At 36.7% G+C, this 23001-nt stretch overlaps 1 protein-coding gene and 1 non-coding gene across 3 annotated transcripts in view; both read left to right on the forward strand.

Annotated features, from left to right (window-relative positions):
- Positions 1 to 23001, forward strand: part of C1H1orf141 (chromosome 1 C1orf141 homolog) — a 56451-nt gene that overhangs the window by 13455 nt on the left and 19995 nt on the right. For both annotated transcript variants that reach the window (XM_055117548.2, XM_055117551.2), the window contains exons 5-7: positions 6077 to 6189; positions 9904 to 9971; positions 18152 to 18296. In XM_055117548.2, the coding sequence (XP_054973523.1) occupies positions 6077 to 6189; positions 9904 to 9971; positions 18152 to 18296 (326 nt within the window). The remainder of the gene's footprint in view (positions 1 to 6076; positions 6190 to 9903; positions 9972 to 18151; positions 18297 to 23001) is intronic.
- On the forward strand, positions 18756 to 18890 carry LOC112438464 (small nucleolar RNA SNORA31). The gene has a single exon (XR_003026879.1). It is a non-coding gene; the product is annotated as a small nucleolar RNA SNORA31 (small nucleolar RNA).

Consider the following 23001-nt stretch of genomic DNA (forward strand, 5'->3'; position numbering starts at 1 on the left):
CATATGGTAGAAATTTGTATAACAGTATGCTACTACACATCTCTTCCAAATTTCACATTTAATTATATCACATTGGTAGAAATTGACAACGGGAGTATTTACACCACAGCAACTGGCAAACACTACAAATCAAGGCTTGAGTCGTTGTCTGTCTAGATTTAAGAAAGTGAGGAAGAAAATGTTAATGATGAAGATTAAACTTAAAAGTAAGTCTTATCAAAAAAAGTATGCCTTACCTATAGCCATTATGCTTTGAATAGCATGAAAAATAAGGAAATATTCAAAAACTATTATTTGGTTCAGCAAAGAAGTAGCTTACACCATTGATGAATGAGTAAAATTCCACATTAAAACTACACCCAAAGGCAAGGTTATTAAAATTTTACCAGCAGATCCTCCTGTATGGGAGTAAAGGAGGAGGGAGAGAGAAGAAGACAAAAGTTCTTATTTCTTTCTGGACACTGTTTCCAACTTTTCCCTTAGTCATCAATCATTTTCTGGCCAACTTTAATCATAAAGAGCACATATGAGAGATCCTCAGAGGAACACATTCTCCAACCAAGGAGAGCAGCTACAACTCTTCAAATTCTCCATCAACTCCTATACTCTCCAATATACTCCACAATTTCTTCTGCAAAGGATCCCCAGGCTTTCAGTCAGCAATCTGGGTAGAGTATCAGCAAATTGACCCAAACACAGTTACTACCTCAGTATCCATTTGACCCACTATATTAGTCAGTTCAAGCTGCTATAAAGAATACCATACCCTGGGTGGTTTAAATAAATTTATTTGTCATAGTTCTAAAGGCTAGGAAGTCCAAGATCAGTGTCTGGTGAGGACACTCTTCCTGCTTTGCAGACAGCTGTCTTCTTCTTGTATCTTCATACGGCAGAGAGAAAGAGACAGATAGCACCTCTCTCATGTCTTATAAGGGCACTAATCCCAATCATGAGGCTACACCCTCATGACCTAATTACCTCTTAAAGGCCACACCTCCCAAAACCATAACTTTGGGCATTTAGACTTCAATATATGAATTTGAAGGGGGGATGCAAATATTCAGTCTGTAGAATTCCACCCCTGTCCCCCCCAAATTTACATCTTTCTTACATGGAAAATACATTCATCCCATCCCAATAGATCCAAAATTCTTAACTGGTTCAGCATCAACTCTAAAGTCCAAACTCTCAACTAAATATCATCTAAATCAGATATGGATGAAACTTGAGGTAAAAGTACCCTAAGAAAAAATTTCTCTCCAGTTGTGAACCTGTGAAGGCAAACAAGTTGTTTGTTTCCAAGCTACATTGATGGGATAGGTGTAGGATAGACATTCTCATTCCAAAAGGGAGAGATAAAAAAGAAGGGAGAAATGACAGGTCCTGAATAATTCTAAAACCATGCAAGCAAACTCTATGAGATCCTAAGGTTTGAGAATAATCCTCTTTGGTTCAAAGCTCTGCCTTCTAGATTCACTAGACTAGTGGTCCTGCCTCCAGAACCCACTCAGGCAGTGGTCTCACCTCTGAAGCTCTGCCTAGTGGGAGTTGCACACCCATGGCTCCACTGGGCAGGGGTCTTACCCTTTGAAATAGAAGTGGAGGCAGCCCTGTCCCCTGAGCACATGCCCTCTGGGCCTGTTGTGGGAGTGGCATCCCTGATCATCTTTGAATTGCTTTTGAGGTCCTTCTTCCCTTGTCTTGAAAAATAGTGCACAGTTATAGCTGAACAGCTGCATACAGTAGCTCTATGATCTGGTCCTGTAGAATCTAAGAAGTTCAACAGTTTTCTTTCATTTTTTCCTACTTTCTCTGTTTCCCTAAGTCCCAGCTGGCAGTGTTTCTGCTGGTATAATCCCATCTCTATTCCTGGCTTCTGTTGAGATGGCTGATTTGGTCCTTGGTACACATCCACACTGACCTACCTATCAAACAGTCAACTTACTATACCTTTAGTGTTCTCTCCCAAGCATACTTTTTCATTCTTTTGTAATATGGGCAGGCTGAAAATTTTTCAAATCTTTAACTTCTGGTTCCTTTTTCCTTAATAATTTCATCTTCAATTCATTTCTTTCCTCTTGCATTTTACTATAAACATCAGTAGGAACCAAATCACTCCTCAACACTTTGCTTAGAACTAACCTCAGCTAACTATCCAATTTCATTGCCTGCAAGTTCTACATTCCACAAAATACTAAAACACAAACACAATTAAGCCAAGTTCTTTGACATTTTATAACAAGCACCACCTTTCCTCCAGTTTCCAATAACATGTTATTTACTTCCATCTGAGATCTCATCAGAATGGCCCTTACCATCCATATTTCTACCAACATTTTGTTCATCATTATTTATGGATTCTCTAAGAAAATGGAAGCTTTTCTCTTTTCTTTTTGAGCCCTCACCAAAGTCACCTTTAATATCTCCTTCATGGCAATGTCAGCATTTTCTAGCATGCACTTCCAAACTCTTCCAGCCTCTACCCATTAACAAATTCCAAAGCCACTGCCACATTTTCAAGTATTTGTTACAGCAGCACCCCACTGCTCATTACTAATTTCTGTCTTAGTATGGGCTGCTACAACAGCACACCGTAGCCTGGGTGGCTTAAACAACAGAAATTTGTTTCTCACAATTCTCGAGGCCAGGAAGTCCAAGATCAAAGTTCCAGCAGATTGGGTGTCTGGTGAGGGTATTCTTCCTGGTTTGCAGACAGCTGTTTCTTTGTATCTTCACGTCATGAGGAGATAGAGAGAAAGGCAAATAGAGAGACAGGGAGAGAAGGAGTTAGACCAACTCTTCTTAGAAGAACACAAATCCTTTTCATGAGGCTATACCCTCATAACCTAATTATCTCCCAAAGCTCCCACTTCCAAATACCATAGCGTTAGAGATTTAAGCTTCAGCATTTGAATTTGAGGGGGATACAAACATTGAGTCCCCAGCATTTCCCCAGAAACTCAAGTATCCTGGCCATGCCAAACAGTGTGGTGCAGGGTGTCTACTTTACTTGCTTATTCCACTCACTCCAAATTTGACATGGGGCAAATCAGCAAGTGTGGTGTCTAACAGATGTGCAACTGAGGAATAAGATGCCAGTCTCTATGAGTGATTCTTTGGGAATTCCCTCATCAGTTTTGTGGAGGAAGCATCCCTGCCCCTCCCACACTGAGAAAAGAGGAAAAAGCCACAGCAGACCCTAACAGGTCAATGACTCACAATTCTGATATTTTTCTTTTTTCCCTCACCAGTTTTCTTTTATTTGAAGATCTAAAAGAATCTCTTGCTCCAAGTATTGGTGGATCTTTGTAGAATACAGAGTATGTATTGCTCCTTTTCACTCAGCTATGGAGTAAAAAGTCACCTGGTCACCAATTCTAAGGCAACGGAATAATTGCCACTCAACAACTTATTTTAACAAAATGAAATCCAACACTATATTAAATAAATATTACTCCACTATGACTAAGTGGAGTAAATTTCAGGAATAAGAAAGAGCATCCTCATTTATCTCTATGACATTTTGTTGATCACTTTCTAAACTTTATTTTACATAATTCTTACAACAATCCCTTGACATAACTATTAACCTTATTTGACACATGAAGGACTGAGATTCAGAGTATTCAATACTCTATGGAAGTTCACATAGAGTCAAGATGCAAAGTAAGGTCTAACTTCAAAGCCTATGCTCTTTGGTTCACCACAAGGAAATTCGTATCCGAATATCTTTATATACTCTGCAAATGAATTTGAAAAACATACTTTAGCAACATAAGTATTTTTAAGATAAGGATAAAATATTACCTCCTTAACAAGACTATATAGCCAGCATCATCCTTAGAAACCCTTGACTCATTCTCATTCAAGTTAGAAACAGAACAATGCCCATTCTCACTAGTATACTACACTCTTCTAGAAGTCCTCCCCAATGATATTAAATAAGAACATAAGATACATTTTTTGAAAGGAACAGATAAATTGTTTTACGGAGATTACATAATTATTTATTAAAAGAAAGAACAAACTGAAAACCCATTAAAAAGTATGATGATAAGAAAGTTCAATAAAAATTTACCAAAAATCTTAGGCATTCAATAATTTTTTTTTTCTTTTGAGACAGAATCTCTCTCTGTCACCAAGGCTGGAGTGCAGTGGCACGATCTCAGCTCACTGCAACCTCTGCCTCCTGGATTCAAGCAATTCTCCTGCCTCAGCCTCCCGAGTAGCTGGCACTAGAGGCACATGCCACCACACCCAGCTAATTTTTGTATTTTTAGTAGAGATGGGGTTTCGCCATGTTGGCCAGGCTGGTCTTGAACTACTGACCTCAGGTAATCCACCCCCCTCAGCCTCTCAAAGTGTTGGGATTACAGGCATTAGCCACCGCACCTGGCCTATTAGGCATTCAATGAATATTAAACATGTACTATGTACCAGTCATGCTATAGGTGCTAAAATACCACAGTGAATAAAACACATAAATAGTGTGCCCTCAGAGTTTACAATCTAGGATAACATTGGGAGAGAGATAATAAACTAAATAAACAAATGAATATATAATATAAATTTACCAGTGATGAATTCTATAAAGGAAAATATAGTAAATTAAGGGAATTAAAATCAACAGGGATTACTATTTTAGATGGGGGAAGTGGGATGGGCCGGAAAGATCTTTCTGAAGAGGTGGAAATGTGAGTGGAGACTGAAATGAAAGAGTAGGCCACGTCAACCCCTTGTGGGGAGAATACTACAGGCAGAGGAAAGAGCAAGGTCCTTAAGTGGAGCCTAAATTCCTTTCCCTGAACCAAACAGCTAGAAAATTTGCTCAGCGTTCATGTGGAGCTGAGAGGTGAAGGGGTATGCAGAGAGAGGCCTGGAGTGGCATTCAGTGGAAATTCTGCTACTTAGAAATGAGAACTGGGGGAAAAGTTTCTGTCTGTTAGGGAGCATTTTGAATTTTAATCAAGTCTGATAGGAAACAGTTGAAGGAAATGATAGTCACGTTTGTATTTTACAAGTGTTGCTATGGCTGTATTGCGAAGAGAATGTTGAGGACAAGTGTAATAGCAGGGAGAGCAAACAGACGAAGGCTAGAGACATAGGGAAGGGGTTCAGATGAAAAATAAAGGGGTCTTGGATTTGGATGGGAGCAATGAGGAAAGAGGTGTTTGGATTTGGAATCTATTTCAAAGAAAGACACAGTATTTGCTGATAGGTTGGGAGTGGAAAAAGAGAGAAAGAGAAATAAAAGATGTCTGCAAACTTTTTGGCCTAACCCTCTGGTTGAATGGAGATGGGGAAACCTGGGTGAGGAGAAGATCAGGAAGGGGATGGTGGAATCAATAATTTGGTTTTGAATATGTTAAGTTCAAGATACTTATAATTAAGCTAAGTGCAGGAGTCATGTGGGCAGTTGGGTATATAAATCTGAAGTTCAGAGAAGAGGTTAGAGTCTGGACTATAAATTTGGGACATTGGCCTATAGACAACAGTTACAGTGTGGGACTGGCTTATACCAACTAAGGGTGAGTATCTGAGGTCTGAGGGCTGAGTCATGGGTTGTTCTAGCATTTAGAGGTCAGAAAGAGTATCAATTATGTAATACTATTAATTTTCTAATATACCATCACTAGCCAGTTAAGGACTTTAGAGGAGGATAATTTGTCTTTACAATAAATAAATGCTGTGATCCTTTCTAGTATCTGAATTCCCTAACTCTATGTCCCACCACTTTGATTCAGGTCCAGTAATGTCCTCAATGTCTCACTGAAGTAATTTCCAGCATATTTTTCTGAAAGGGTTAATCAGCTTGTGAATAACAGTTTCTTGGAGTGCCCTCAATGCTATCACAGCAGCAAATAGTTTTCTGTCCCCCTCCACTTTAAACGACTAAAACTAATATTTTCAGCTCCTATTCAATCAGTCCAATGTTTCACACTTGCTACTGTGACAACATTAACATAACATCCAAGTCTGTATAACTAGGACTTCACATTCCTCCAAATTTAGTTTTTAGATTTATTTTGTAATTTTTCTCATTATTTTAATTTAAATTAATTTTTATTTCTTCCAGGCATGTCTCTTTCAAATGTGAGCCTGAACCTAGAAAGAGTAATTTTGAAAAGTCAAATTTAAGACCATTCTTTGTTCAAACAAATGTAAAAAATAAAGAAAGTGAGTCAACAGGTAATGCTTTGTGTAACATATTTACTTCTTTGATTTATTAATGGGTGCTTTATTTATTTTATTATTTACTGATGTGTGTCTTAAAAGTTCTTGATAATTTGATCTCTGTCAAAAGCATTTCCATGAACTATAAAAAAGAACTTACTAAGAAGAAGAGATGTTAAATATCAGAATGGACAATTTATACAATGCACAAAATAGGAATGTATTTTTATGTTTATAGTGTTATGTGTTGTTTTCTTCTAGAAAGAAAATCTCTGAGTTTCCTTTCAGCTCAATGCTGAGAATTTCCTTGTTATTGTTTTTTAAAAGTCAAGTATGAACAGCTTGCTTAATAGAAACTTACTTTCAAGTTAGAAATTTTAGGAATCTGGCTGGGTGGGCACACTGGCTTATGCCTCTAATCCCAGCACTTTGGGAGGCCGAGGCGGGTGGATCCCCTGAGGTCAGGAGTTCGAGACCAGCCTGGCCAACATGGCGAAACCCCGTCTCTATTAAACGTACAAAAATTAGCTGGGCGTGGTGGTGCATGCCTGTAATCCTAGCTACTCAGGAGACTAGGCAGAAGAATCGCTTGAGCCCAGGAGGCAGAGGCTGCAGTGAGCTGAGATCGTGCCACTGCACTCCAGCCTGGGTGACAAGAGCGAGACTCCATCTCAAAATAAAAAAGAAATTTTAGGAATCCGTGAGCTAGGAATCAGCATTATCAGTTCTCAGAGAATTTGAGCTTTTCGTGTTGCCTTCGTTTTTCTCTTTCTCTCCATTATCAAACAATCATTCAATTGCATAATTCTCATCAACCTTCTTAACTGAGGTTTCTTGACTCCACATCACCCCCTATTGCTTAATTTCTCTATTATGCTTCATAACTTGATTTCTCAAAGGATTTGTTATACACATTGTTATTTTATTTCTCATGATTCACTTTCATAATGTCATATTTCCTTACGTGTCTTATTATCTTTGAATATGTGCTGGACAGTATTTGGAAAATTATTTATAGGAACAATTTGAGAACTAGGGTGATGATACGTTACTCCAGAAAAGATTTTTTTTTTTTTTTATTGTTTATGCCAGGTATATGGAGGCAGTACTTGTCAGAACATACCAAAGCATTCAAGGCTTCACTTTCCCTAAAACATCCAGGTGGCAAGCTTAACTATTCTAGTTCACCCTAAGGTTGTAACCCTTTTGGATCCCAGGTAAAATGAATAGGTGTGGGGGTTTTTTGTGTGTGGGGGAAGGGAACTGGAGAACATTTAAATATCAAAACTTTGGACCTTTGGTCAGCTTTTTGTTTTTTTCTATCTCAAGCCATGAAGCTTCCAAAACTTGATCTTACTTTCACATCACAAATACTCTCAGGGAAAAAGTGGCTTGGCATGTTGGGCTTCCCTATCTGAGTTCTTATCTTCTCCTAGATTTAAGACCAGGGATCCCTTATCATCTTTTAAGTCAATGATTCTCTTTAGACTTTAAAAAATATTCCATCTAGCCTTTTAAGGTGTTTTCAGCAGGAGGGCTGTTACTAATTACCTGGCCTTCCATAATGGTAGCAAAAATCTCTAATCCATTTTCTTTCCTTAAATCATATAGTGATCTTTTAAAAGTAGGCTGATCCTGATTAAAGCCTCTTCAGTGGATTCTCATTGTACTTAGTATGAAACTTGTACTTCTTACAAAGACCTGGCCGGGCACGGTGGCTCATGGCTGTAATCCCAGCACTTTGAGAGGCCAAGGCAAGTGGATCACTTGAGGTCAAGAGTTTGAGACCAGCCTGACCAACATGGCAAAACCCTGTCTGTACTAAAAATACAAAATTAGCCGGGCATGGTAGTAAACACCTGTCATCCCAGCTACTTGAGAGGCTGAGGCAGGAGAATCCCTTGAACCCAGGAGGCAGAGGTTGCAGTGAGCTGAGATTGCACCATTGCACTCTAGCCTGGGCAACAAGAGTGAAACTCCATCTAAAAAAAAAAGAAAGAAAAGAAACAAAGACCTGTATATTGTGATCTTTGTGTGTGTATTCAGCCTCATTCCCTACCTCCCTGGCCTTCATTTAAATTGCATCTTCAACCAGGCAGGGTGGTTCACACCTGTAATCCCAGATCTTTGGGAGATCAAGGTAGGCAGATCACTTGAGGTCAGGAATTCGAGACCAGCCTGGCCAATATAGTGAAACCCCATCTCTACTAAAAATACAAAAATTAGCCACGTGTGGTGGTGCACGCTTGTAATCCCAGCCACTTGGGAGGCTGAGGCATGAGAATCACTTGAACCCAGGAGGTGGAGACTGCAGTGAACTGAGATGGTGCCATTGCACTCCAGCCTGGGCGACAGAGCAAGACTCTATCTCAAAATAAATAAACAAATTGCAACTTCATTAGCCTCTTTTCAGTACAGCTACCAGATTGCCTGAGAGGAATATATATTTTCCCCTCTGCCTAGACACACCAATACTCTATTCATGCAACTTATAGCTCATTTGCATATTTTGGTTAATGTCATCTGTTCAGAGAGGCCTCCTCTGACTACGCTGTCAACAATATACCTCTTTTATGGTTCTCCCTCACCAAAGTATGTTTATTTCTGTTACAGAATAAATTTCAATTTTTCACCCCTTGGTTTTTTGTTTTTTGGTGGTTTTCTTTTTCTGACACGGTCTCACTCTGTTGCCCAGGCTGGAATGCAGCAGTGTGGTCACGGCTCACTGCAGCTTCGACCTCCCTGGGCTCAGTAATCCTTCCACCTCAGTCTCTTGAGTAGCTGAGACTACAGGCACACCACCACACTCAGCTAATTTTTGTACTTTTTTTTTAGAGACAGGGTTTCACCATGTTGCCCAGGCTAGTCTCAAACTCCTGGGCTCCAGTGATCCACCTGTCCTGGCCTCCCAAAATGCTGGGGTTATAGGTGTAAGCCACTGCACAAGTCCAATGTCTTGTTTTTTTGTTTGTTTATTTTCCATATTACCCACTAAAATGTATGCATCATTGGGCATGAGTCACAATTCCAGAGTCCATCAGTGTCTGGCATATAGAAGTTGATCAACAAATAACTATTGATTGAATGACTACCAGACTCCGTATTAAATTTGTTACATCTATTATTTCATTTAACTCAGAAAGTATTTCTATAAGTGCTATTGTTTCCAGTTAACAAATGAGGAAAGTAAGACTCACAGATGTTAAGTAACTTTCCTATGGCTATGGCTATGTAACCCACACAAAAAGGTGCAATTTGGACCCAGGCTATCTAAGTCCAAAGTCTGTATGCCTAACCCCTGCACCATACTTACTTTAAGAATATCCATTGGATGATAATTCAGATTAATAAAACTCATAACTGAATATGAGAGAAATGCAGGTAGAAGGGACTATTTCTATTTCTCTTTTCAAAGGAATTAGCCAAAATATTTTTTGAATAACACATATGATTCTATTTTATTTAGAAATCCATCATTTTCCAAGACAATATAGCTTTATCGTATAATAGTAAATAATTGAAAGTTATAGTCTGTTAATAGAAATTCACTTTTAGGGCAAATTATTCTAAAATAGATTTAGCTCTAACCATGTACAAGCAATGCATATGTAAGTAAATAAAATTATTCTTTTACATTTCTTAAAAGTTTACTGCAGTGGAGAAAATGGTTGATTGGGTTTAATTAGAAGTAACTTAACAGCATGGAAATACTTATGTTTGTTTCTTTAGAGCCAGTAGAAGAACATCTAAAATCAAGATCTATTAGACCCTATCTTTATCTTAAGGATACAACTGAGGTAGGTGTAATTTGTATACTCCGTAATTACTTAATAGAAATTCAAACTAGTCCTAATAATTTTATATATGCTCCTACAAATCCAAAATTCAAGTGAATTTTAGGATTCAAAATGATAAAATGTTAAAGTGATTTCATCTCTGATATTATGTAAAACTTTATGTATGGAGACAGTAGAGAAGATAATATATTATTTGTTGGAGATATTTCAATACAGTAGAGATTATCGAACACGGTAAGGACTAGCACTTATAAAGTCAGTTAAGACAGAGCATCATAAAAAACATACATGTATAACTTAAACATTCAAATTTATTAAATAAAAATATATATCAATTTGTTAATCTTTTAATGTGTAACCAAGACCTTTTTTTGAGTATGCTATGTATGGTGGTTAATCAAATTACATAATTGCAATAGCAACTACCACAAAGAGGTTTGGAACCAACACTATTGACTCTTGATAATCACTTCAGCAGAAGTTCATGGGCATGCTGAAGAGTGACTAGCTCTGAGCATTGAGTGTGCCTTGGACATCATTCAGTAGTTTTTATATAGGGAACTATAGAGATAAATTAAACCAGAGAATTAGCAAGGGAAAGTCACTTTAGAGACTCTCTTAAGTATTAATTTTTGTATTTTATATATATATAATATATATATAAAGAAATATGGAGAAATACAGACTTAGGGCCATAATTAATAACAAATTTTTGTTGCATATTCCTATATTTTATAATTTTAAAAATATTAAAAGGATTATCAGTTTTATCTTCATCTACATGGTTTATTTAATTTCATGTTTTATTTAGGTTCGTGGTTAATAAAAGTCCCCCAAGATATGTATTACAACATAACATCACAATCAGGTTACTTATCATAATACATTTACTAGCATCTTATGTAAAAATTATAAAATTTTAGTTTTTTAAAAATAAAACTATCCACGTGATATTTTAAATGCAAATAGTAGAGAAACACTAATAAGCACACACAGCCCTTTCATTCTCTGCTTCCTCTTCTAATTTCCTCTTTTCAGAAGCAACCAAGTTTAACCTTTTTGGGTTTCAGTACCTTATAAGATTAACTCCATATTTCTAAAGAATGAGTTTCTACTGCTGATTTTAATTTATCAACTTTAAACATTATCTAGTGAAAATCAATAACAAAGATTGTTTATACCACTGTGCATCCTGCCTCTCCCCACTTTCCTCTTCTGGATCTTTGATAGTTACTTTTTTCCTTTCTTCTATTGTTAATTTTTGCAACTTGAAATAATATATCTAACTGTTTTCCCATCATTTTTAATCACTAACTCCTGATTCCCCTTTATATACGATGAAGATCTTAACAGTTTTATCCTGTCTTCCAACTATCTTCCACACTTCTTCCCTAGGTCAAGTATATATTTATTTACTTTTACATTTTTAAGTCAACTATTATATTCAGCTTTGAACTCTGATTAAGTTGTTTGTAGGTTAATTCTAAAACCCAAAATACTATTAACAGCATTTATATTATTATTTATAAATAATCATTTCATTTACATTATAGTAATGTCTCTGTAATAATCATTACCGAACAAAGTAACGTGCTTGGATTACCTTTCTTCTCAGTGGGTACAATTTAACAACAATGGACTCTTTTTTCTCTATCTATTACTAAAAAAATGCCATGTTTTAGTTTCCCTCATATTTAGACCTTAACTCTCCAGTACACTTTTATGCTTTTTCTTGGACTTTCTAATGGCCTTTCTTTTTTCTTGTGGGAAATGATGATAATAATATCAAACATGTAATTGCATATGTGCCTCAAGCACTATTCAAAGAAAAATTACATCCTCAACAACCCAATGACGTAAATACTATTATCCCTGAGAAAAAAGAGGCACAAGGAAGATAAGCAACTTGCCTGGGATCAAATAGTATATGACAGAACCAGGAAGAACCCAGCAGTTTGATTCATGCTCATTGTCACTAAGATCTGTAGCCTCCAAAAAAGAAGCATGTAACTTTCTTATCATATGTCAAAATGATCAAGTTTTTTATTCATTCTCTCTATTGTGTGTAATCCATTCCAATGTTCTTGGAGGAATTGTTCATGAAGCCCAGTGACTTCTTGTTCTAAATTTGACCTGTTACCTATAAGCCTACTTTTACATTGTCATTCCATTCCTTGGCTCAGTTCCTCAGATTCTAGTATCCCATGTCTTCTTATTCTTTTTTTTTTTTTTTTTTTTGAGACGGAGTCTCGCTCTGTCGCCCAGGCTGGAGTGCAGTGGCGCCATCTCGGCTCACTGCAAGCTCCGCCTCCTGCGTTCAGGTGATCTCGGCTCACTGCAAGCTCCGCCTCCTGCGTTCAGGCCATTCTCCTGCCTCAGCCTCCCGAGTAGCTGGGACTACAGGCGTCAGCCACCATGCTGGCTAATTTTTTTGTATTTTTAGTAGAGACGGGGTTTCACCGTGTTAGCCAGGATGGTCTCGATCTCCCGACCTCGTGATCCGCCTGCCTCGGCCTCCCGAAGTGCTGGGATTACAGGCATGAGCCACCGCACCAGCCTACTTTTAATTCTTTAAGGTATTTTCATACTGTTTTCCATAGTGGTTATACTAGTTTACATTCCCACCAACAGTGTAAAATTGTTCCCTTTTTACCACATCAATGCCAAGATCTATTTTTTAAAAAATTTTTAAATTATGGCCATTCTTTCAGGAATAAGGCAGTATCTCATTGTGGTTTTAATTTGCATTTCCCTGGTAATTAGTGATGTTGAGCATTTTTTCATTTGTATGTCTTATTTTGAAAATTATCTATTCATATCCTTTGCCTACTTTTTGATGGGATTATTTGTTGGTTTTTGTTGTTTGTTTGTTTTTTTGAGACAGAGTCTTGCTCCATCACCCAGGCTGGAGTGCAGTGGCACGATTTCTGCTCACTGCAACCTCCACCTCCTGGGTTCAAGTGATTATCCTGCCTCAGCTTCCTGAGTAGCTGGGACTACAGGTATGCACCACCATGCCCAGCTGATTTTTGTATTTTTAGTAGAGATGGGGTCCATGTTGGCCAGGCTGGTCTTGAACTCCTGACCTCAGGTGATTGCTGATTTTTGTCATATGTGGTTGCTATGGTCTGAATGTGTACCCTCAAAATTCATATGTTGAAACTTAATAGCCAATGTGATGGTTTTAAGGAGTGATGCCTTTAGGAGGTGATTAGGTCATGGGGCAGAGCCCTCACGAATGGGATTAGTGACCTTATAAAAGAGATTCTAGAGAGCTGTTTGCCCCTTCTACCATGTGAGGACACAGCAATAAGGCACCACCTATGAATCTGAGAGCGAGCCCTTACTAAACACTAAATCTGCTGATGACTTGATCTTGGACTTCCCAGCCTGAGAATTGTGAGAAGTAAATTTTTATTATTTCTATTACCCTGTTTAAGGGATTTTATTATAGCAGCTTGAATAGAATAAGACATTGGTACATTTTTATTTGTGATATTTAAGAATGAAGATGTGGTTAATTTTTCCAGGAAGCTGCCACTAATTTTACAAATAAGTCTATCCCCAGAATGAAAACCTAACTGTTCTCTGTATATGGCAGAGTTCTCAACCACCTTACTTTAGGATATGAGGGCAGGGAGTAAGCAGTTTGCCTGGTAGCCTTTTTTGCAGATGCTACTATAAAGAGAATTTTGCTCTCAGGAGCCAAAACCCACACTAGCAGGAAGTTTATTAAGAGAAGGGCACTCTTTGTTTTAGTGATCTCGGCTCACTGCAACCTCCACTTCCTGGGTTCAAGTGATTCTCCTGCCTCAGCCTCCCGAGTAGCTGGGATTACAGGCATGCGCCACCACGCCCGGCTAATTGTTTGACTTTTTAGTAGAGACAGGGTTTCTCCACGTTGGTCAGGCTGGTCTCGAACTCCCCACTCACCTCAGCCTCCCAAAGTGCTGGGATTACAGGCGTGAGCCACTATGCCAGGCCAGATGTCTGTCTTATCTGATATTTATAGAACCACTGCAGCCTTCTTATGCATCCCGTTTACATAGTATATATTTTTCCATCAGTTTACTTTCAACTTATATTTATAGTACATTTTTTAGATACAGCATATACTTGAGTCTTGCTTTTTAAAAAATCTATTCTGACAATTTCTTTTAATTGAAATGTTTATTTTATTAATGTTTAATGTAATTGGTGATATGGGTGAAATTAATCATTTTATTCTTTTTTGTTTGTCCCTGTGCTTTTTGTTTCTCTGTTCCTTCTTTCCTGCCTTTCTTTGGATTATTTGAATATTTATCAAAATTTCACTTTAATATATCTGTTGGCTTTTAGTTTTGTCTCTTTTTATTTGTTTGGGATTTTTAGTGTTTTCTGTATAGATTAAAGTATACATCATCAACTTGTCACAGTCTACTTAGAGTAAAATTGAACTACTTCACATAAAGATGTAGAAATCTTTAAATTGTATAGTTCCATTTACTTCCCCAAACCTTTGTACTATAGTTTCTGTATGTAATACTATAAACCCTACAGGACAGTATTATAATTTTTGCTTTCAGCAACTTGCTGTGTTTTAAAGAAAGTAAAGGGGACAAGAGTCTCCCTCTGAGGCTCTTATTAAACATGTCAGACTTTTCATTATTGTCCTACAGGTTCCTGAATCTCTATTTTTTCATATTAAGTAATTTCTATTGATCTATCTTTAAGTTCTCAGATTCTCCCCTCAGATATTTTCACTTTGTTTTAAGCTCAACCAGTTAACAGATATTACATGTTTTAATTCTATAATTTCCATTTTAAAAAAGTTTCTGTTTCTCCGATAAGATTCCCTATGTTTTTCCTTTACTTTGAACATATTTTACTTTTTTCATGAAGCATAGTTTTTGTTTGTTTGTTTGGTTGGTTTATGTTCTTGTTTGTTAGATGAAGTCGTGCTCTGTCACCCAGGCTGGAGTGCAGTGGCGCAATCTCAGCTTGCTGCAATCTCTGCCTCCCAGGTTCAAGCGATTCTCCTGTCTCAACCTCCTGAGTAGCTGGACTATAGATGTGTGCCACCACTCTCAGCTAATTTTTTTTTCTTTTTTTGTATTTTTAGTAGAGACAGGGTTTCACCATGTTGGCCAGGCTGGTCTCGAACTCCTGGCCTCAAGTGATCCACCCGCCTCAGCCTCTTAAAGGGCTGGGATAACAGGCATGAGCAGCCGTGCCTGACCCATCAAGCATAGTTATAATAGCTGCTATAAAATCTATTAATTCCAATATCTGGGTCATTTCAGGCTTGGTCTTGTTGGGTTATCTTTTATGTTAACACTAGGTCTCACTTTCTTGGTTCTTTTAGGTCAAGTTGGATTGATCTTGGGCATTGTGACTATTGTATTGTGAAGACTCTGCACTCTCTTGTTGTCCTACAAAAATTATTGATGTTTTTGTTCTAGCAGTCAATTATCTTGATTGTACTCAAAATACAAAACGACTCGTGAACAGCAGCTCAAATTTTAGTTCAGTTGTTTTATCCTTAGCTGTCTGCTTGCAGGAGTTTCTAAACATGCATGGTTTAGGGGTTAACCAGAGACTTGAACAGGTAGTCCCTTACATATAGGAGTCTCTCATGCAGGGAATGGAGCTGCCATCTTTGGCTCTCTTCTTTCTAGCATTCCTTTCTCACTTTCCAGCAGCTCTGTTTGTCCTAACTTTGTCTTCTGGTTCTTCTGGCCAGAAACAACATGGTTTTTCTAGCAGAATTTTAGATGCTCCATGCAATGCCAACTTCAGTCTGCCTTCAGACTAAAAGCTATACAAATAGCAGCTCCACCCCATGCAAGTCAGTTATACCAAGTGTCAATACTTTTTCTTTGCCACCTGCTTTTGTTTATTCTCCAGGACCTTAAGGTCATGTGTGTGCATGCATGTGTGTGTGTGTGTGTGTGTGTGTGTGTATTTTGTCTAGAGCATTTTGTCTAGAGTCTATGGTTTTCATCTGTGGGAGGGTAGGTCTGATAGAGGATTACTCAGCTATGTTGAATCAGAATTCCCCAGTCTTTACTACTTTTATTATCTTTTCCTGTTGCATTACTGGGCACTCCCTAAAAATTTATAAATAATTGTGGTGATAGATGTTACTGTTGCCATGTCACAGACTAATATATTACCATTAATGATGATGTTGGCTGTTACTTTTACATATATATAGAATTTTTAAAATTATGTTTAAATTTTTTTTTTTTTTTTTTTGAGAAATAGTCTCGCTCTGTTGCTCAGGCTGGAGTGCAGTGGCTTGATCTCAGTGCACTGCAACCTCTGCCTCCCAGATTCCAGCAATTCTCCTGCCGCAGCTTCCCGAGTAGTTGGGACTACAGGCGTGCCCCACTACGCCCGGCTTATTTTGGATTTTTAGTAGAGACGGGGTTTCACCACGTTGGCTGGGCTGGTCTTGAACTCCTGACCTTAGGTGATCCACCCGCCTCGGCCTTCCAAAGTGCTGGGATTACAGGCACGAGCCACCGTACCTGGCCAATATTCTTTATCACATTAAGAAAGTATTATCTTTATGTAGTTTTATTATAGTTCTTATCAATAATAATTGTTAAATTTATCAGATTTATCAGTATTGCAGCTATTAAAATAATTACAACATTTTAATCCTTTTTGACTTATGGGTAATGAGTTATAATAACATATAGAAACCTTTAATTTCTTGATGGTTTTATTTGGCTATTGTAAATTTGTACTAGTCTAGTGTTGATTGGTATTTTATTTTAAATTTGTGAAAAATCCTGAAGTCATTGGTAAGATTAGCTTGTAAGCTTCTTTATTTTTCCAGACTTTGGCTTTTAAGACTATGCCAGCTTATAAAAAGAACTGAAAAGCTGTTTACTTTTTAATTTAATTGATATTATATTGCATGAGAACAATTTGTTCCATGAAAGCTGAAAACAACTTATTTTTAAATCTATCCGGGGCTGGTTACTCTTTTAAACTATGTTTTAAAGGTAGTTATTAGAAACTCCCTTACATTCCTTTTAAGAATTATTGATATGCTCCAATTTTCTATTCCTCTTAACAATTTTGTTAATTTTTCTTTAGGATAAATTTGCTTTATTTGTCTTTCAAGACATCTGTGGTCTATCCTTCTCACAACTCGTCTTCTTACCTATTTGAACTTATCTTTTAATCCCAATAAATAATAAATGCCTTCCTGCTATAAATATGCTATTTTTCTGCCTGTCTTATGAACATTCCAGGCTTATGCTGTTGACCTCGCCTGCAATGCCCTCATCTTTTAAATCTTAGCATTTTCTTCTTCCTCTATGAAATCTTTCCTGTCTATTCTAGTCTTTATGGATATCCCTCCCTTTTTAAACTCTTCCTCATTTGTAGATTGTATTGATTGGTTTGCTTTTTAGTAATATTACTCTATTTTATTTACTACTGTTTTGTGTATGCAAATCCTATCTATACCATAAAAATGTGAGGTCTTTGTGGCCTAGACTTTTGTCATATACCTTATTTTTATTTCATATTATCCAGAACTAAATATATTCTGTGCCTAGTGTGAAAAACATATGGGTTCTAAACATTTATTTGTTTAGCTTGTTAACAGAGAATCACAAAGTATTCAGTTTATATTAACATGTGCATATGTATATTTTGAGCGCCTAGATATGTACATTTTAATAAAAAATATATGGACCCAATCTGCCAGTCTGATACTCTAGCTTAGGAAAAGCCAGATCATTGTTTTTCAGTTTCTTCTCTACTCAGAACTGATCTGCTGTACCTACTCTATGTTAGAGAGAGTAATAGTTTGTCAAAACAGAGAAGGCTTTATTTCTCAGCATTTGAACTTTAGACTTTCCCTGAACTTAGAGAGATGAATTTTATGTGAATATAAAGGCTAAGTTTTATAGACAAAGAAAATAAAAATTAGTAAAAAATGTGAGCATAAGCAGATCTTTTAACTTCTGAAGATTTGTTTTTTTATTGATAATGCCCATCTCATAGTAGGTTTTTTTGAGAATTAAATAAATCACATTTGAAAATATTTAAAGAACCAGACAGCTGTTAGTTATCATAATTCAATATTGCAAATGTGAATACTCAAGCATAAATTATTTATTAATATACACGGAAAGAAATAGTTTCTAAGATAATTTTCCATTTTTCCTGATGTTTAGATGGAAAATGCAGGGCCTTTGAATGTTCTATATTCACAGCATAGACAAGCATGTAGAAGATCACTGGGTTCTACAGACTTTTCTCCTATGTTCAACATTCAGTCTAATGCTCATAAAAAGGAAAAAGACTCTACTTTATTTACAGGTATACAAATTGCATGTTTACATTGAAATAACTGAAAGTTATCTGCACCTAAAATTAATGTGTAAGCATTAAGAAAATCTTTAACCAAGGAATATTAGTCTTTGATCACATTACCATAACGATCTTTCTCCAGCCTTCTTTTCTTACTCTTAAACCTATCCACACCACACTGATTCTAGTCATATTTAATAGGCTGTTTTACTTAGTTAACCAAATTACTGTGTGATTTGATTCACTGTCTGTTGTCTATGCTTAAAACATATGTTTTCACCTGATGGATTCCTGATTGTCTTTAATAGTTAAGAGATTTTAGCCCTAAGTAAAAGAAAATCCAACTGCCTGTAGCTTAAACAGTAAAGATATTTATTATCTAAAAAAAAAACCAAGAAGTCCATCAGAAAGGCTTTTGCAGGGTTGACTCATTCAGGGGCTTTATAATGTCATCAGATATTCAGTTCCATGCATCTATTTGACAGACCTGGAGTAGTTACTGTCTGCTGCTAAGGTTTCCACTACAGATGCAAGAAAAAAAATATTCTCGAGTTTTCTGTCTGTCTGATTGTGGCTGCTGAGATTGAATAGAGGAATACAGTGGGGGAAAAAACGTCCAGTTCCTCTCTCTTTCGTCAATGGTCTTAGCAGGTAGCTTGTCCTCCTATCCTTGCTGTACAATATGATGACAACTATTCAAGATAGCTTGTGTGACTGGAAATGCTTTTTATGCCTTGGTAAGAATGAAAAAAAAATGTTTTCCCAACGCCAACTCCCCCTTATGTTTCTTTGTCTCAAATAGCCTCATGCATCCACATCTAAACCAATAAATCATCATTGGCTTAGATCACTTTTTCCAACTTTTAACACGGCCACAGTAAGAAATGCTTTTTATATTACACACACACACACACACACACACACACACACACACGGAGCAGAAGATTCATCTTCCTAGAGTCCTAATTATCTCTCTTTCTCTCTGTCAGTTGAATTTGATTGTAGTATTTCTGTATTTTGTACAGTAATTACTAAGAATCCAGATGATACATTCTGTTATACTCTATTCTACTTCATTTTTTAAAATGCTGTTCAGGATACACTAAATTGATTTCGCAAGACATGAATGGTTTGTAGCTCACTATTTTGAAAAACACAGCTTAGATTACTCAGGATTTACTCTATTGAGCCGGGAAAGATCCCAGCCTTCTTTGAAGGACGCGGTTGCTTGGAAGGAGATAAGATTGGAGTGCTGTTAGTAAAGAAGGGTAAAAAAGAACTGTGAAGTAGGCAACCCTCTGTTTACTACATTATCCTTTAAGGTTCCATTCAGATGCCACATCTTCTCTGAAGTGTTCCCTGAAAGCAGTGACAGCGTGTTCTATTAGTTCAGCAAAGCAATCTCCCTTTAGAAAAGTTCTTAAGCCTCTCTAAAGAAGCATTTTATACTTTTTATCAAAGTCTCAAAGTAAGACTTCTGGGAAAGTTGTCAACATAAATACAAGTTCAGTTCATCCTGGCCAAAATGAGTAACACAAAAAGAAAATAAGGAAGAAAAATTTATTAAATTGAAAGTGGGACATTTTATCCCTAACTCAAAGAAAATCTGCCTCATATTATAATATGAAGCAGTTTGAAAGAATCTTCCAGAAGTCAGTGCACAATTCCATTTCTTAGGAGAAAGGAATAACCATTGAAAGAGCCAGTAGAGAATATTCTGAAAAAAAATCCCCTGTTATAACCACCTACTCCATCTCACACACACACACACACACACACACACACACGTACACACACACACACACACTCTTACATTCAACATAAAGAAATGGAGTTTGTTATCAATGATAGGTCAGAGAAAGATGCGAAATTCTCCCCCTTGGGATTCCTTTCCTTATTGTAAGTCAGCAGCATTCAAAGTCTGTGTTAGCAATATTTGGAGAGAAATGTAACGATCATAACTTGTCACTTTTTTTCTCTGGCTTCCTCGTATTGCTTTAGATGTACTCAGAGCTAGGGTAAAAACCTCCTAACTTGAAGGAGCAGGGACTTGAAAGGAGGGTTGATAACAGAAGAGACAAAATACAGTTTTCTAGGAACGATTTTTGGATTGTGACCAGCGATAACTGTGCAAAGAAAAAACATGATTCCATCAAATAGCCTGTGAGCCATGAGGCCCTTACTTGACTAAATTCCTCCCCCAACTACCAAACTAAGTTGCTTACCCCAAGAGAGAAATAAAAAAATGAAACCCAAGTGACACCTCACACATAAACAGAGTACTCACCACCACCACCACCCTGGGGTCATGAAAAGGTTTCACAAAATATACAGTGCCCAGAAACAAACTTCTCCACGATCTTCCAGGGCTCCAGCTTCCTTAGCAGCCTACTGAGGTAGCTAAGTGCCTGAACTCATAATATAAGGTAACAACATCTGGATTTACATGTTAATTTCTAAGGGGAGAGTTTAACAGTGCCCAAGTAAACAAGGAGAACATCAAAAAAATGTACATCTATTGTTTTTGGACAAATAATAAGCCCAGATTTAAGTGATCTGATTCAAAGTTGAGTAGAAAGAAAAATAAGAACAAATCATGGGACCCATGAAAAAATTCCGCAGCAAAGAGAGGTCATAATTTAAAACATAGCTGATGGTCACATTTTGGCAGAATTTGTACCCCATGAACCAGGAAAAAACTTAAACAATAATTGCTCTATATGCTGAAGGAGTTAAAGAAAATCAGAATTCTGTGAAATAAGATTTGGAAATGTAAAAGATAATCATCAAGGATGAAATGATGCTACCAGAATTTAAAAATATTTTTAAAGAAACAAGTAATGCTAATAGGTAACTTAAAATTATATTAAAAGCAGCAAAGAGTAAAATAAACATTGAAGTAAACCGAATTGAAATCTGAAAAGCAGGTGTAGGAATATATACAACGTGCATTGTAAGGGGACAAAAATATGACCACATTAGACAAGATAGTATTTTGAGGGAAGAAAACAGGTATCCAACACTGAGATAACCAGTGTGTCTGAAGGAAAGAACAGAACAAATCAAATAAATTGACTAAAAGGGGGCAGGGGAAAATGATCTGAGAATAATGGAAATACTCTATATCTTGATTTTACTTACATGAGTGCATATATTTATCAATGTTTATCAAACTGTGCATTACATTAAAATATGTGTATTTTATTGTATGTAAATTATACCTCAGTAAAGCAAAGTTAAAGAAAAAAACAAAAGGCTGACATGACAGAAGTCTAAAACACCAAAAATACAATAGATTAAAATAACTGCAAAAAGCTTATACAAGTGCAGCAAATATTCACAATATTTCATTTAAAATACAAAATACTGTTCGTTTTTAAAGACAGTGCCAATTAAATACATAGTAGTTTATCAAATTCTGTGCTCATCATTGACTCCTGTATTCTGCCATTTGTGGTTTACTTATTTATTTCTTTTGAGACGGAGTTTCACTCTTGTTGACCAGGCTGGAGTGCAATGGCGCAACCCTGGCTCACTGCAACCTCTGCCTCCTGGGTTCAAGCGATTCTCCTGCCTCCTCCCAAGTAGCTGGGATTACAGGTGTGCACCACCACGCCTGGCTAATTTTGTATTTTTAGTAGAGATGGGGTTTCACCATATTGGTCAGGCTGCTCTCAAACTCCTGTCCTCAGGTGATCCACCTGTCTTGGCCTCCCAGAGTGCTGGGATTACAGGCGTGAGCCACCACACTCAGCCCCATCTGTGTTCTATTACATTTTTCCTGAAGAGCATGTGTTAGTCATTCTTTCAATGGTGACCTGTTGGCTATTAACTCTTTTCATCCTTGTATATCTGAAGTGCCTTTATTTTGCTGTCACTCTTGAGAATGACAGTTGAATTTATGTAAATGTCTACACTGTAAATTATTTTTTCTCAGCACTTTACAGATAATTTTATTATCTTCTTGAATGATTCATAGATTAGAATTCTGTTCATGGTCCAATTGTCATTCCTCTACAGACAAACTTTTTAACTTTTTGGTAGTTTTAGGATTTTTCTCTTTATTCTTTACAATCTGCATTTTTAGTACAAAGTATCTGGATATAGACGTATTCTGTCTGTCATCTTCAATCCTTGAAATACACTTCTATCAGTTAGAATTATTGGTTATTATCTCTTCAAATATAGATTCTTTACCATTTCCTCTATTTTCTTCTTCCAAAGCTATTGGAGAAATGTCCAAGACTTGCAGTCTGTTTTTCATGATTTTGAACTGTTCTTTCAGGTTTTTATTTATCTTTCTATGCATTCTTGGCGAATCCCTCAACATTTTCTCTCAATTCATTAATTCTCCCTTTGTCCATGTAATCTAGATTTATATTTCTTACTTCCAAGATTTCCAGTTTTTAAAATATTGACCTGTTTTTATTTTTACCTTAGTCTGTTTTTATCGAATACTAGCTTATTCTCTAATGTATTTTTTATTTATACCCTTGAAATTTCTAAACATATTTCATCAAATCTAAGATGTCACCAATTGACACTGTTAATTAAACTATGACGCATGCTAATATACATCTTAAAATTGAGGTGTATATCTTAAGATGGCAAAGGTTTTCAGGTTATTTTTAGATTCTTCTATTTAATTGTATTGCTGACCCTCTTGTAGATTTTGTTGGCTGCCTTTCTAAAATTTATATTTTTCATTTTTTTA

Source organism: Pan paniscus, chromosome 1, assembly GCF_029289425.2.
Source record: "Pan paniscus chromosome 1, NHGRI_mPanPan1-v2.0_pri, whole genome shotgun sequence".
NCBI lineage: Eukaryota > Metazoa > Chordata > Mammalia > Primates > Hominidae > Pan > Pan paniscus.